A 16,996-nucleotide genomic window follows, 5' to 3' on the forward strand; every position below is an offset into this window, starting at 1 on the left:
CTGAACTGCAGATGTCCTACTCAATGCGGTGTAACCCTATGTGGCTATCGATCCCCATTGCTCCTTTCCTGTCCCCACCCCTTACAGAGATTTCCCATCATGTCCAGTCAGTCTTTCAAGTGATAAGCTTTCCAAAATTGTTTGAAAGACGTTTGATTGGCTATGCTGGGACAATAACCAACCAGCAGATTTAATCAAAGTGAATAATTCGGCGGGAAATCAATACAGAAACTCCCTAAAAGATGAAATGTAGTGTATGATGTGATTTTCCCACAACTGTTATAAGAATGGTCTACAACAGGGATGTCCAACTCCAGCCCTTGAGGGCCATATCCTTGCTAGTCTAGGGTGGACAGAGAAATGTGCTCTACTTGATGAACCACTTTCCTGATTCAGACCCATCAATTATTTGCGCTGTGCCAAAAATGTGTGAAGACCTCGGCCCTTGAGGACTGGAATTGGACATCCTGGGTCTACTGTAAACTCTGCCCTGCTATCCCTACAAGAAAGATCTATGACATGACCTATGAACCTCCACATCACGTTCAGGACCAGCAGTCTTACTCAGTGGTTTGGAAAATACTGAAGCAAATAAGCATGTTTTGACCAACAAACAGGTTGTTCACACAAATATCACGTTAATACCTGAGAGGTAATAATATATAAGTATAATCCTATACGCCCTATGGTTGCCCACTATTCAATTTCTTCTTATGTTGAACCTGAATCATTGTTTCTATAATATTCACTTATAGTTATAGAAGTCATTCAGAGTGTGGCTTCTATATTATGCAAATTTGTTTGTACTCATGTCGGGTTAATGTGCTTTGTTTATACCCAGTCTATCGATTAGCCCCCGCATTATTATTCATTTGTTCCATGGTTGCTTTTTGCAGTTGAGGGGTCTTTTTATACTCAGTTAATCATTTGTTCATATGATCTATAATGTATTCCAGGCTTACCAGCAGGGGCGTAACAATAAATCCTGCAAGGGATGCAGCTGCAGGGGGGGGGGGGGGGGGGGCAGAAGCCGCAGGGGGTCCCATGGGGGGAGAATTTTCTCTTCTTTGTCCTGAGAGACTGACAACTAAGGGCGCTGAGAGAAAAAGCTTTTTACTCTTTGCACAACTGTGCAGGCTCTTGTGTACAGCACCAAGCCCCCAGCCTCTCTATCCCTCCCCAAGTGCTGTGTATTGTAGTGATGCTGGAGGAGTTGCAGAGCCTGTTCTGCTCCATCAGAGATAAACAGAGTGAGTGTAATAAGCCAAGGTTTGGAGCACACTTATCTGTCGGTTTTCTGTATGCGTTTTCTGCACACCATGTGTGTCTGTATGTGTGAAAACATGCACGTTTTATCGCAGAGGCTAATGCAATCGATATAGAAAATGTGTGCAGTGCTTCACTGCTGTCTGTTTTTATCTGCATGGGGAAAGCGCATTCAAGTGTGCACTAGCCAATTGAATAACGTTGGTTCTCAGTTTACCTGTGCATAAAACGTGTGGGAGAGGGGGGAGGGGGGGGTCATCCAAAGTTTTGTAGGGGGCCCAGTGATTTTTAGTTATGCCCCTGCTCACCAGCCTTTGGTGATTTTTGATTGTTTTATATTGTGTGTTTTTTTTCAAAATGTTCTCTTTTGTGTTACATCTAGTTCCTTCAACTTCCACAAAAGAAAATACTAGCTTATATGCTTTTCAGCACTCTTTTATCAGGATTGTTTGCGCAACCAAAAATGGTTTCTATTACTGTTCAGGAGAGTTGCAGTTGGGTTGCATTTGCATACATCAAACACGAAGGCTTTTTTTAACATTTGCAATTGAAACAAAAGGTAAATACAGACGTTATAACCAGGCTTAGAACTAGATGTACCCATCCACGCTTATCTCATCATTGTCAGTTCAGGTACTCTAAAATTACTTTCCGTACATTCTTTTCTTTTTTTTAACTAATGTTCCTTTGCAAGATGCTGTATGGACTACGCAGATAAGATGAGAAACATCTCCAGTGAGTAAACCCAGGAGGAAGGTTAACTGAATCTTGGCCCTAGACAGGGCCTGCCAATCTGGACATAACCCTTGTGCCTGCATGGGTCATTCTCAGCCTATGAAGACTATTCTGGACTGACCAATCTTAGGAGAAGAGGGATGAGCCAGTGTGCCAGATGTGGGTGAGAAGTTTGCCAACATTTCTGCTAAATGACTGTATTTTTGGCAGTCAGTCTGCAGTCTTATGTCTATGGTTGCCCGAATAATACTGGTTTTAAATGCTGGAGTTTAAATGCTCATTTAACATGTATGATAAAGGGGGTATAAGAGTTCAACAAATGCAGATGAGCTCCTGCGGATTGTTTGTTACCTTTATCAGGATCTTTGCCTTGTACTATTGCCAGCCTTTTTGCAATATCCAGTATCTTATCTTGTCTGGTGTTCTCTTCTTGCAGTTCAGCAGCTGCTTCTCTTAGAATCTTCTCCTTCTCTCTCTCCAGCTGTTCTGCATCTAATTCACCATTAAAGGAAATCTGGCTGTCCACACCATCAGTTATGTTCAGATTGTTAATGGGCTGCACACTGAAGTCTGCACATAATAGAGATGTACATATGTAAGTGTTGTTATTAAGTACACTAAAATTCCAAAGACAACAAGTTTAACAGGGCAAGCCTGCTTCTTCAGGTCATGGAATAGTGTCAGAGTACAATGTAAAGGTCGCCAGAGGGCCTTCAATTATATAACCTGAAGAAGCAGGCTTGACCTGTGAAACGTATTGTCCTGTGTATTAAAAATAAACCTTTTTGAATGACACGCTCATTCTTTGGAAGAAGTAAGTAACCACCCCGCCTCAATTTTTAAAAATTTTTTTAAGTTGGTGACTGCTACTCAATCTATTGATACCCAACTTGCTGGTGGTTGGGGGGTAATTTTACATTCCCTCTTCCCTTCTGGAGAGCAATGAGCACTGAGTGTGGGATGGGTACATGCTGCTGCTTCTGCAGCCTGCTGCTGCTGCCCTGAATGTAGACATCATCAAACAATAAGCCAGGCACAACAACATCTTCATAAAGCAAAAACATCCAATTATTAAATCCTAGTTGGATAAACTCACAGTACAGGTGACAACAAGCAATGGGATCAATACAGCGCAACCAAAGCAAAGGCAGAGGTTGAAGATCATTTCACCTCTCTATTGGGGCTTTCTCAAAACCATGTGACCGCCAGCACCTCTGCAGCCTTAATACGGACACCAGGCATTGATTAACCACCCCCTTTGCCAAGCCACAATTGGCTCATTAATGTGGGGTGATTAATTGATGTCTGGTGTCCATGTTAGATGATCCCGATGAACACAGATCTAAATACAAATTTTACTGAAGACTTCTATTTAGTGAAGTCACCAAAATCCAGCAGAACTTAGCTATTCAAGCTGGGGGCTCTCTTCAGTTCTTCAGAACTGTGTACATTTACAAAGCCCTACTGACAACTTAGATATACTGAGTATCAGACTGAAGCGTTGAGTAAAGACACAAACTCAGACATAAATCTATAAATGTATTGCTCTGACTCTGATCCAGCAAGATCAAGACAAGACAGGAGAAGAGGGGACACAGTTAAAGCAGGATTTATGTACGTGTGCGGAAATAAAAAAAAAGTCAAGGCAAAAATCCATACAAGTCAAGTCTCCTCCATACAACACTTCCACACAACATGGCAAGTCTCCTTCATGCAACATGGCAAGTCTCCACAAAACAAGGCAAGTCTCCACAAAACAAGGCAAGTCTCCATACAACATGGCAAGTCTCCATACAACATGGCAAGTCTCCATACAACATGGCAAGTCTCCATACAAGATGGCAAGCTCTCCACCTATCTCCCACCTAGCTGACGTAATGTTTCTGACCTGGCCACCTACAAGCCTGCCTCAGGTTATGCCCCATTTTGCCTAGCTACTCTCCGCTTGGCTTGTCCCTGATACTTTCACACCCACACACCTGTTGTGTGTAATGCTGTGTAGACAATGATTTTGGATCCACGTATAATTATAATGGGTGCACATCATCTTTACCCAGTGTATAGTCATGGGAGAGTCTATTAGGGATAATTTGTGCACAATTTATGCTAACTCCCTCCTTTTACTGTTCCTGTTTTTGAATGCAAGGTGTGTAATCTGCCCGTTATTCGAGCTCTGCCCACTTGTGCAGGTAGTCAAATCAGGTGCAGCATCTGTTTGGAAGCGCTGCCATTCCCTTCTGCTGTACCAAAAACATAAGTATACTTCAGGCTAGCTGCCTCCATGGGCTTCAGTTTGCATTCAAATTCTTAGAATAGTGATTAGTAAATAATTTGCATCTGATTTGTATTCAAGGTGTATATTTAGCCTCAGGGGGGCTCTGCACATCTCTGTAGGTTTCATTTCATTTGCAGCCTGTGAGCTCTGCCCATTGCTTGCTGTCTTTTGAACAAATGTGTATACCATTCATGGCTAGCTGCACCAGGTAAGAATGAGTTTTTTTAACTTTAGATTAGGGTTTGAGTTATGTTTCAGTTTGAATTATGCTTCCCTGTTAGACTAGTAGTTAGGTCTCTCCCCAGGGCCGGCCCGCTCATGAGGCGGGGTGAAACTTTTGCCTCAGGCGGCAAATTTGGGTGCGTCCGTGGGTGCGGGGAGCCGGCCGCCGAGCTGGAGGGGTAGTTGGCAGGACGGGGGTATTGGGCCAGCAGCGGGGAGGGGGGGAGGGGTCGGACCCCCCCCTCCCTCGCCTGGGTCCCCCGTCCTCCGCTCCCCTCCAGCCTTAAATAGAAGCAGCCGCTATGTGATGTGTAAGAGGAACGGGCGGGGAGGACTCACCTCTTCCTCGTTCCAGCGTGCGCTCCACTGACGTCACTTCCTGCAACGCTGCAGGAAGTGACTTCAGTGGAGCGCACGCTGGGAAGAGGTGAGTGTCCTCCCCGCCCGTTCCTCTTACACATCACATAGCGGCTGCTTCTATTTAAGGCTGGAGGGGAGCGGAGGACGGGGGACCCAGGCGAGGGAGGGAGGGGGGTCCGACCCCCCTCCCCGCCACTGGCCCAATACCCCCGTCCTGCCAGCTACCCCTCCAGCTCGGCGCCCCCCCCCCCGGGGGGCGGGGCGGCAATTTTTTAAAAATTTGCCTCAGGCGGCAAAAAGTCTAGGGCCGGCCCTGTCTCTCCCATGGGGGCACGTCATCATCGTGGGAGAGTCTATTAGGGATAATTTGTGCACAGTTTATGCTGAAGCTAATGCCCCCCTTTTACTGTACCTGTTTTTGAATGCAAGGTGTGTAATCTGCCCGTTATTCGAGCTCTGCATACTTGTGCAGGTAGTCAGATCAGGTGCAGCGTCTGTTTGGAAGCACTGCCATTCCCTTCTGCTGTATCCATTATGTTGCAAAACAAAAATTAGGTTATCTTTTTTTCAGCAAATTGTGTAAGAAAACTTTGAGTTACCTTCAGAGCTAATGTTACAGGTCAGTATGGAGTAGGTGCATATCTTGCACAGTTCTACAGTAACGTAATAAAATACGGATTTAATTTAAATTAAACTGTGGTGTATGTGTCAGGATGGTGGACACCAAATCAGTAAAGTACAATGGTGAAAAGGGAAGTTAAGCACTGTAAAAAATATGGTATTCACAGTATATTCAGTACACACAACACATGCTAAAGTCTTACAGATTGTAAAGCATTCATAGCTGTAAAATAGGTGCTGAGTCATTGCAGTGGGAATAGGTGCGGTCATTATAGGAACATAAACCACACACAAGACTCAAGAGTTTGTACAGATGGAATGTTGTACTTTAGAAAACAGAAGGCCTGCTCTATATCACACAGCCAGAGGCTTAAAGTGTACTTGAGACAAATAAAAATAAAAGTTTTATACATACCAGGGGCTTCCTCCAGCCCCCTCCACATCGATTACTCCCATGCCGTCTTCCTCTGGCTCCTCCTCGTCCAGAAAGAAGCCCCCTAAGTTTGGCCAGTCGGCACATGCACAGTGCGACTGCGCGCACCCCTGTCTCGCTCCCACGGCTGGTAGTCTGTGCATACGCAGTGTGCCCCGACTGGCCAAACTTACGGGGCTTCTATCGGGAAAAGGAGGAGGTGGAGGAAGATGGCGTGGGAGCAATAGGCGCAGAGGGGGCTGAAGGAAGTCTCAGGTATGTATACAACTTTCATATTTATTTGTCTCAGGTTTCTTTTAAAGGACACCTGAAATGAGAGGGATATGGAGGCTGAAATATTTATTTAATTTTCAACAATGCAAGTTGCCTGGTGTTCTACTGATCCTCTGCCTATTATACTTAACAGAATACCCAGACAGCTTATGGTGACCCAGAACAACTAGGGAAGTAGAAAGGGCTAAAAAGCCCTCTATTAAAAAGCAATGATAAATGTAATTTTGCCTCCTTAAAGGATTCCTGAGATGAAATAAAAAAGCAATTTTTACTTACCTGGGGCTTCTTCCCGCCCCTAGATGTCTTCTGAGTCCCTCGCCGCAGCTCCAATGCTCCCTGCTGGCCGCCTGTGAAGCTCACCACCCTCTAGATGGGTCAGCGAACTTCACGGGAGGCCAGTGGGACAGCGAGTAGCACCAGAGCTGCGGCGAGGGACTCGGAAGACATCTAGGGGCGGGAAGAAGCCCCGGTTAAGTAATGATTGCTTTTTTATTTTACCTCAGGAATCCTTTAAAACAGAACATATTTGTCATAATTCAGAAACCGTGGTTTCCCAGGATGCATCACTCCCGAATATGCAATTAATCTCTAAGCCCCTAAAAGCAAGGCTGCACATACAGAAGTGCTGGTGTATAGTGACCCTATAGCTAATACATTTTACATAGCCACACCAATCCAACAAGCATACAGCCTGTTTTGGAGTTTCTAGTCCCCATCTGTGCATGGCAGGAATAGAAATGGCTCTATGGGACAGGGCTTGGACCAGTACAACAGAATACACATACTGCTCATGGTGACCCAGAACAACTTTAAGTTTAAAGAGTTTTAAGAAGGTAAAATTACATTTAGCACTGCTGTAATAGAGGGCTTTTTGGTCTATTTTAGCCCTTTATACTTTTCTAGTGGTTCTGGGTCACCATGAGCTGTCTGAGTATTCTGTTGTACTGGTCCAAGCTCTATCAATTCCTGCAATGCACTGATGAGTACCAGAAAGTCCGAAGCAGGTTGTATGCATGTTGGATTGATGTGGCTCTATAAAATGTATTCGCTATAGGCTCACTATACACCAGCGTTTCTGGATGTGCAGCCTTGCTTTCAGGGGCATAAAGAGATGATTTGCAAGTTTGGGAGTGATGCATCATGGGCAACCACAGTTGCTCACTTAAAGAGAACCCGAGGTGTGTTTAAAGAATGTTATCTGCATACAGAGGCTGGTTCTGCCTATACAGCCCAGCCTCTGTTGCTATCCCAAACCCCACTAAGGTTCCCCTGCACTCTGCAATCCCTCATAAATCACAGCCGTGCTGTGAGGCTTTGTTTACATCTGTAGTGTCAGTCCCAGCTGCTCCCCCGCCTCCTGCATAGCTCGGGTCCCTGCCCCCGTCCCTTCCCTTCCCTCCAATCAGCAGGGAGGGAAGGGATGCAGGCGGGGACTGGAGTTCTGCAGGAGGCGGGGAGAGCAGCAGACTGACACTATAGAGATAAACACAGCCAGCTCTGACAAGCTGTTTGTCAGCAGCATGGCTGTGATTTATGAGGGATTGCAGAGTTCAGGGGGACCTTAGGGGGGTTTGGGATAGCAACAGAGGCTGAGCTGTATAGGCAGATCCAGCCTCTGTATGCAGATAATATTCTTCAAACCCACCTCGGGTTCTCTTTAAAGCCAATATCCCAAATACCATCTGTCAGGAATATATTGAGGTGCTGATGATATTAGGAAATACAGGAACATATCTCTGTCATTTTCTGTCTGCTATATCTCACATGTGTATTCTGCTTTGAAGGGATGGTTATCTGGCTGTACTACATTTGCATTGAATATCTCTGGAAGCAGGGGGCTGGGACATTAGCATACAGTTCCTCTGGACAGCCAGAAAACAGGTAATTAGGAAACCCTTAATCAGACAGTTGCTTTGAAGCAGATCACACAGGACATCCTGCTGCAATGTGAAAGCCTTAATCAATTGTCACCTGTAACCTGGGGAGATTGGAGGTTAACAAAGTCTTTTGTTGTATAGGACACTGTTCACATGTGGATGTCAGATCTCTGGGAAATCAAATTATGTCTGAGGATGTTATTAAATCTAGCTTCCCCCCGTCCACACAGGCTTACAGCCTCCAGGCGTATTTCATAGTATAAAACCGCAGCTAGGATAGCCACAACTTGTAGTTCTTGGAGGTAGCTCACACGGCTAGAACTAACCTGGTTCCTGACCAGAAGTGCGTACCGCCCGCAACAACACCAGATCGATACGCTGGTACGTTTATTTCCCGTTTATTTTGGTAAGCAAAATCGCTTTGTGTGTTATCTTTGTACATTTTATCTTGTAACTATTTTTACTTTGTTTTTTTGTAATCTTTGTGTATATATTCAGTTCTGCACTGTTCTATGTTTTTTCTGGAATATTAAATTATTATTTAATAAGTTTGACTTCTGCCGTGCTAAACTAACACTCATAGCCTAGAAGAGACTGAAGTGTAACCGTGTATAAGTTCATGCCTAATTGTACGCTTGAGCAACACTACCGTAGGAAATTGTAATTGCATTGTGTGTGGGGGCGTTTGTCATACGTTGGCCTAAGCGCGCAGCTGACCCAACGTACGAACAACGCCAGTGCGAGTAGCTAACAGTATCGTTCGGAACGACTGTTAGTGGGTCTTTGCTTCACGACAGTGTAAGATTGCAACTGTGTGTGTGTGTGTGTGGGTGCGTGGCGTTCCCGTATTTGGCCTAAGCGCAAAGCTGACCCAAATACGAAAACGCGGAGTGCGCGCTGAGGACTCGACAGCAGAGTGGAAGTGTCTAGCAACGCTAGTGGTGGCAGTGAGAGGTGTTTTGAGGGGTTCCAGCCTTGTTTGTAGCTTAAATAAGGCTGTTCCCCGCTTAATCTGGTCAAACCCGCAGTCGGGAACCGTATACGCAGGCGTGCCGCGGGCCGGTTCCTGACATAATTGGCTGGCAGTGGTGGCATCGTTTAGTACATTAGTACGCAGTTTAGCTCGCTATTCTGAGTACTAAAGGCTGGAAGCTTGCTAGAAGCAACTAGCCTACAGAAGTCTACTCAGTGCAGAATCTATATACGTTTTTTTTTTTTTGTTCAAAGATACACACTTGGTGTTTGCTTTCCCTCCCCCCCTTTTTTTTTTCTCTTTTTATTTTGTGCAACACGATGGCTCAGAAAGCATCCAGCTATGCAAGGCAAAACAAAGAGATACTACTCAACCTGTGTGAGCACAAAGGCATCGAGACGGTGAGCGGCCAGACTAAGGAGCAGTTAGTTCGTGCGCTCGAGGAGCATGATGAGGCAGAACGAGCCCGTGCTTCAACGTCAGCAGATGCAGCTCACGACACGCCAGAGGAGGAATCGCTCCCGCCACAGGATGCGAGTGGAGACGATGTCCTGGATGATCCACCTAACACGGAGATGACATCTCTGGAAGCCGACCTACAGCTACTAGGTTCGGCTGAGCCCGAACTGCGCCTAAAGCTGATTCTGGAACATCGGCAAGCAGAGAGGGAAATACGACAAGCAGAGAGGGAACAAGCTGCCCAGCGACTCCAGGCCGAGAGGGACAGACTCCGGGCAGAGGAGGGAAGAGCTGAACGGCAACACCAGCTGGAGCTGGCTAAACTTCAGCAGCAGAACCGGTCTGCTGGACCCGCAGAAAGCGAAGGTGAGCGAGTCCACAGAATCCCCCTGGATAAGTTCCCCGCTATGGACAAGGACTCTGACATAGACACTTTCCTACAGGGGTTTGAAAGGACTTGTCGGCAGTATGGGGTGCCCCGTGAGCAGTGGGCAAGATACCTCACACCAGGGCTGAGAGGCAAGGCCCTGGAGGCGTTTGTGAGTCTCCCCCAGGAGGAAGAAACAGACTTTGAGGCAATTAAGAAAGCCATTATTGCGCGATACCACCTCACGCCAGAGGTGTATCGCAAACGTTTCAGGACAGTGCAGCGAGGTCCTAATGACAGTTACCTGGATCACGCGTGCAACCTGCGCACTGCCTTCCAGCAGTGGGTGAAAGGACTGTCAGTCAAAACCTTGGATGCCCTGCAGGAGCTGATGATCAAAGACCAGTTCCTACACACCTGTCCTGTTGAGGTCCGGCTGTTTGTGCTGGATCGAGAACCAAAGACAGTGGATGAGGCTGCGGAAATGGCCGATTCCTACACCGCCCATAGAGCACCTGAGTCCCGGAGGACTACTACGCCCAGCTGGAGGGGAGGACAGATTGCTAAACCTGTGTCACCCAGCACCCAGAGGAGGCAAGCACCGCTGTCTCCTGGATTCAGGCAACCAACCGCTGACACTCGGAAATGCTTTGTATGTGACAGGGTGGGTCATATCAGCATGACTTGCCCAGAGAGGAAGAGGGAGGCCCCAAAATCCAGTGAGGCCTCAAACCCCCGTGAAGTCCCAACTGCTCTGTGTGCTACCAGGAATGCCACTGGCTATGCAGAGAATCTGCAGCTTGTCACGGTTGGGGGTACAGTTGCCACTGGGCTGAGAGACTTTGGAGCAGAAGTGACTCTCATACATCCCCAGCTTGTGAACCCAGAGCAGTACATACCTGGGAAAATGATTGCTGTCAGAGGAATTGGGGGTGTCACCCCAGCAATACCCACCGCCTTGGTCCACCTGGATTGGGGGGCCGGCAGCGGATTGAAAGAAGTTGGGGTAACCGACAAAATCCCCACCAACGTTTTGCTGGGTACTGACCTGGGACGGTTAGTGGCCCGGTATGAGCCTACTCCAAACCCCGTGGAGCGTGCATCCCCAACAGGAGTTCAGGACTCTTGCAAGGTACTGTCTGATAATGCTGTGCAAATGGGGAGTGCTGGTGAGGCCCCAGGGGCTATGGACTGTGTGCTAGGAGCCAGCCCTAGTGAGTCTCCAGTGCCTAGGCCTGGAGTGGGACATGTTGATACAAAGAATGCAGAAATTGATGTCATTTATGACGCACGGACTATCCAGGCGATCGATGCAAGAACTGTTGATGCTACTTGTGAAGTGCTGAGTAGCAATGTGTGTAAAGATACAGATAATGTTGATGTTTTATGTGATGTCCCAAATGACAATATATGTAGGGCTGATAATGCTGATGTCATGTGTGTTGTGCTACGTAATGCTGTATGTCATGTGGACACTCCGTCAGCTGCAGGAGGAACCCGCGGCGCTCGCTGGGCTGCAGCAGGTGGACTGTCCACTGAAGGGGCAGATGGCACCAGGCCAGATCCTTCCCCTTCAGATGGTTTCAAGACCAAAGGTGATGTGGTTCATGATATGTGTAAGGTGGGCGCTCCCTCGGCTGCCGTGGTAACCCGCAGCGCTAGCGGGTCTACAACAGAGGGACTGTCCACTGAAGTGACAAATGTTGCTGGGTCAGCCACATCCAATCCGGAACCTGGCCCGGAGGGCCCAGGAGCCTCTCCGTCTGCAGCCTTCCTGGAATGTGTGACAGGCAGCACTGAGCTCTCTGGGGCTGTTCGATTTGACAGCAGCCTGGAAGAGCTCAGGGGGCTAGCCAGCAGGTCACCAGCTGGGAGGGGCGGGCTGAGAGGGTCCTGGGGAGTTATTCCCTCTGAGCTGTCCGAAGTGGAGGAGGCAGACCGGCAGATAATCGTTCCCCAAAGGGACCGAGAGATAGCTCCTGCCACTATAGAGGAAGTGCGTGTAGCGACGGTTGGAACCCTTCCCCAGCTGCAGCACTGTCTCTATGGTCGCAAATTCACGGTTGTCACTGACTCGCATTCCCCTGGTTGGTTACGTCAGGTTGCCAAGGGCAACGACACATTGCAGCAACCTGACCAACTTTTCCATTCCTGTAGCTTGGAGCTAAGGAGTTACCCCCCCAGGCCCGGCCGTCAGTGTCGGCTTTGGCAGGACGATTCGTTAGAATCATCTGCCGGCGCCGTCTGGAAGAGGGGGCGTGTCAGGAATATATTGAGGTGCTGATGATATTAGGAAATACAGGAACATATCTCTGTCATTTTCTGTCTGCTATATCTCACATGTGTATTCTGCTTTGAAGGGATGGTTATCTGGCTGTACTACATTTGCATTGAATATCTCTGGAAGCAGGGGGCTGGGACATTAGCATACAGTTCCTCTGGACAGCCAGAAAACAGGTAATTAGGAAACCCTTAATCAGACAGTTGCTTTGAAGCAGATCACACAGGACATCCTGCTGCAATGTGAAAGCCTTAATCAATTGTCACCTGTAACCTGGGGAGATTGGAGGTTAACAAAGTCTTTTGTTGTATAGGACACTGTTCACATGTGGATTTCAGATCTCTGGGAAATCAAATTATGTCTGAGGATGTTATTAAATCTAGCTTCCCCCCGTCCACACAGGCTTACAGCCTCCAGGCGTATTTCATAGTATAAAACCGCAGCTAGGATAGCCACAACTTGTAGTTCTTGGAGGTAGCTCACACGGCTAGAACTAACCTGGTTCCTGACCAGAAGTGCGTACCGCCCGCAACAACACCAGATCGATACGCTGGTACGTTTATTTCCCGTTTATTTTGGTAAGCAAAATCGCTTTGTGTGTTATCTTTGTACATTTTATCTTGTAACTATTTTTACTTTGTTTTTTTGTAATCTTTGTGTATATATTCAGTTCTGCACTGTTCTATGTTTTTTCTGGAATATTAAATTATTATTTAATAAGTTTGACTTCTGCCGTGCTAAACTAACACTCATAGCCTAGAAGAGACTGAAGTGTAACCGTGTATAAGTTCATGCCTAATTGTACGCTTGAGCAACACTACCGTAGGAAATTGTAATTGCATTGTGTGTGGGGGCGTTTGTCATACGTTGGCCTAAGCGCGCAGCTGACCCAACGTACGAACAACGCCAGTGCGAGTAGCTAACAGTATCGTTCGGAACGACTGTTAGTGGGTCTTTGCTTCAGTGTAAGATTGCAACTGTGTGTGTGTGTGGGTGCGTGGCGTTCCCGTATTTGGCCTAAGCGCAAAGCTGACCCAAATACGAAAACGCGGAGTGCGCGCTGAGGACTCGACAGCAGAGTGGAAGTGTCTAGCAACGCTAGTGGTGGCAGTGAGAGGTGTTTTGAGGGGTTCCAGCCTTGTTTGTAGCTTAAATAAGGCTGTTCCCCGCTTAATCTGGTCAAACCCGCAGTCGGGAACCGTATACGCAGGCGTGCCGCGGGCCGGTTCCTGACACCATCTAATATGTTTTGCTATAGACCCTAAGCAAGCATGTAGATCAGGTGCTCTGACTGGCGGCTGCCTAGATTATCCACATGCTTGATTCAGGAGTGCGATTCAGAGACTACTGCAGTCAAAAAGATCAACAGGACTGCCAGGAAACTAAAAAAGCTAGAGCAAACTTGATGAAGATGATCTTTCTGAGAGACCTCAGCAAAAAATCCATTGTGTACAAGTGTCCCACTATGTCATTTTGCAATTCGGCATGGCAGATCACTAAACAGCAGTGACAAACAAAGGCATTGTTTTTGCAATTGTTTGCAATCCAACAATATCCTGCGCCTGAACAATTGGAAATGATGAGGTCTACCCTTAATTAGGGGAGCCAAAAAGTGATCCAAAATTTTCCAAACAATACTCCAATTCACTATTGTCTACTTGACATATATCCTTTATTTAAATATTGTATACAAAACACCCCATACCCATTAAAAAGAGCAGTACTGCGATGACATGCCTAGGCTAACCACAGCCGGCTGTGACACACACCACGGTCTCCACTGCATACAACCCATGCACATATACACTCATACAACTCCCGGGAGTCTCCAATGTGTTGTCTGCTTACAGCAGAATTTACTCAATTAGCTCCAGGATAGTCTCTCGGTGTCACATGCAAGGGTTAATGCCAAGCGAGCTTATGTTAGTAGCAGTGTCCCTTTATTCGCAGAGAGTTACCTCATGGACTTTGTCATATAGCGTTAGTGGATGTAACCAGTAGTATTAGGCACACATTGCATAATTGGGGTTGCCGCTGAGGGCTCTCACCACCTCCTGCGCATTGTCCCTCTTAGCCTGGACCAGATAAACAGTCCTATTGATGTGCTCAGCGTCTCTGCAGTGTTCATATCCACCCTCCGCTACGGATGTCCGTGTGTTAACGTATCCGCTGTGCTGGGATCCCTTGGAGCTGTTTCAGCGTCGCACCACGCGAGACCCGGATGTGACGTCACCACTATGCTCTCGACATCACTAGTATCGGCCGCCCACCACCCGAACATCTGACGAAGGCTGGTGGGCGGCGATATTTAAATAAAGGATATATGTCAAGTAGACAATAGTGAATTGGAGTATTGTTTTGCAATTGTTTGCTCTCCAGTGAACCGCACACACTGTTCAGCTATAGCCCAGCAGCATGTCTGTACAGTGTTCATGCCCCAAACTGTCACCAGAAGAATCGATGCACGATTGTGCATCGATGCACGATTGTTAAAGGCAACCGTATTGTGTTTGTATGCAAGGGACACTTGTTTAATTAGTAAGCAAAAAAAGTGACAATAGTACAGAAACTATAGTAAATAAATAGAATTTTACAAGGTTGAAAAACTAAAAACAATGGCAGATAATTGCTCAATAGGAGCTATACAACTACACTCAGTAATTTGCTTTATGCATTTTAACCTCTTGCAGACAGCAGTAGTTGAGATCTATGCACTGTTTGTGGCCTGTTATTCCTGCAAGGGCGTAGATTTCAGCTTCTCACACTACACAGACCCCTCTCTGTCACCGTTCACACTGCTCTGACGTCGCCGCAGTCCGATCACTCTGCTGTCATAATGACAGCAGAGCTCCTTCCACCGGTCAGGATCCGATTTCATTGGCTCCTGACCCCGTCATCACTGTGAGCCAATCACAGTGATCACAGCTCTGTTTCTGAGGGGGAAAAAAAGAAGCCGTTTCTGGTCCTTAAAGGACAACTGAAGCGAGAAGGATACGGAGGCTGTCATATTTATTTCCTTTTAAGCAATACCAGTTGCCTGGCTGTCCTGCTGATCCTCTGCCTCTATTACAGGGATGTCAAACCAGTCCCTCGAGGGCCGAGGTCCTCACACATTTTTGACACAGCTCAGATTATTTGATGGGTCTGAATCAGGAACGGTGTGGTCCATCAGGTAGAACACATGACTCTTTCTCAGTCCATCCTAAACACTGGCACGGATCTGGCCCTCCAGGCCTGGAGTTCGACACCTGTGCTCTAATACTTTCAGCCATAGACCCTGAACAAGCACGCAGCAGATCAGGTGTTTCTGACATTATTGTCAGATCTGACAAGATTAGCTGCATGCTTGTTTCTGGCGTTATTCAGACACTACTGCAGCCAAATAGATCAGCAGGGCTGCAAGGCAACTGGTATTGTATAAAAGGAAATAAATATATGTCAGCCTCCATATTCTTCTTGCTTCAGTTGTCCTTTAAGGTGTCAGAGTCCACAGGTCAGGAAGTGGTTAAATAGACCGAGTATAGTCACTGGTGTTTGTCTGGCTGCATTTTTACTACTGTTTGTATACCTTGAGACTGAGCCTCTGGATTCCACTGCTCATCTATGGCCACTTCATCCCTCAGCTGAGTCAGCATGTGGTCCACTTTCTCTGTCTGAGTCCTGGTATCAGGTGGCTGGTGACTCTACAAAAATAAATAAAACAGATATCTCATATAGGATTGCATTCAAGTAGCTCTTTGTAATTACTCTTTCAATGAATGCTGCCCTCTAAAACAAAAGGTATATGGCATCCCCCTAATTGAGATTAGCCATTTGTTCTCTACACATCTGAATCCTGCACAAAGCCTGAAAACTAGCTGCCTGGTAAAAATAAACTGGAGTAGAAATTCCATAGTTTCCCAGAGAAATCGTCAGATTTTAGTTGCTGACCAAAGAAAGGATTCTGACTGGTTGCTCTCAACAACTGATCCATTTCTGTTCCAGCTTTCTTTGCAATGCCCTTGATAAGTTTATCTCAGTGAACTTTAAAGAGAACCCGAGGTGTGTTTAAAGAATGTTATCTGCATACAGAGGCTGGATCTGCCTATACAGCCCAGCCTCTGTTGCTATCCCAAACCCCACTAAGTTCCCCCTGCACTCTGCAATCCCTCATAAATCACAGCCGTGCTGTGAGGCTGTGTTTACATCTGTAGTGTCAGTCTCAGCTGCTCCCCCGCCTCCTGCATAGCTCCGGTCCCTGCCCCCGTCCCTTCCCTCCAATCAGCAGGGAGGGAAGGGATGCAGGCGGGGACTGGAGTTCTGCAGGAGGCGGGGAGAGCAGCAGACTGACACTATAGAGATAAACACAGCCAGCGTGGCTGTGATTTATGAGGGATTGCAGAGTGCAGGGGGACCTTAGGGGGGTTTGGGATAGCAACAGAGGCTGAGCTGTATAGGCAGATCCAGCCTCTGTATGCAGATAATATTCTTCAAACCCACCTCGGGTTCTCTTTAAGCTTTTGATAAGTGCTTCATAAAATAGAATTTTGCCTTCTTCAAACAGAAGGTATTACTTAGGCTGGAGTGAGCTTATGATGTCTCCCACAATGCATCGCAGCTGAATATGTAAATCATCACTTTGTTGTCCCTGAAAGCTAATCACACCTCCAGAACCGCTGGAATGCAATGATGTGTCAGCTTGTTAATATTACAGAGCCATACTAATCCAACAATGAGTGCTTCATACAGAGTAAAAAGCCGTTATTCTCAATGAGAAAAGAAAGCTACCCATAGACATGGGTGTTCAGTTTAAGAAAGTAATAGGTACCTAAAGACATGGTTATTCAGTTAAAAGGCACTATAGCGAATTAACTT

At 46.7% G+C, this 16,996-nt stretch overlaps 1 protein-coding gene across 1 annotated transcript in view; it reads right to left on the bottom strand.

The window, feature by feature from the left end:
• The window catches only part of ZFYVE19 (zinc finger FYVE-type containing 19), a 62,781-nt gene that overhangs the window by 14,125 nt on the left and 31,660 nt on the right, over positions 1-16,996 (bottom strand). The window contains exons 7-8 of the mRNA XM_068253381.1: positions 15,711-15,825; positions 2,353-2,571 (exon numbers count right to left, since the gene is read on the bottom strand). Of these exons, the coding sequence (XP_068109482.1) occupies positions 2,353-2,571; positions 15,711-15,825 (334 nt within the window). The remainder of the gene's footprint in view (positions 1-2,352; positions 2,572-15,710; positions 15,826-16,996) is intronic.

The sequence above is a fragment of the Hyperolius riggenbachi genome, chromosome 9 (assembly GCF_040937935.1).
Source record: "Hyperolius riggenbachi isolate aHypRig1 chromosome 9, aHypRig1.pri, whole genome shotgun sequence".
NCBI lineage: Eukaryota > Metazoa > Chordata > Amphibia > Anura > Hyperoliidae > Hyperolius > Hyperolius riggenbachi.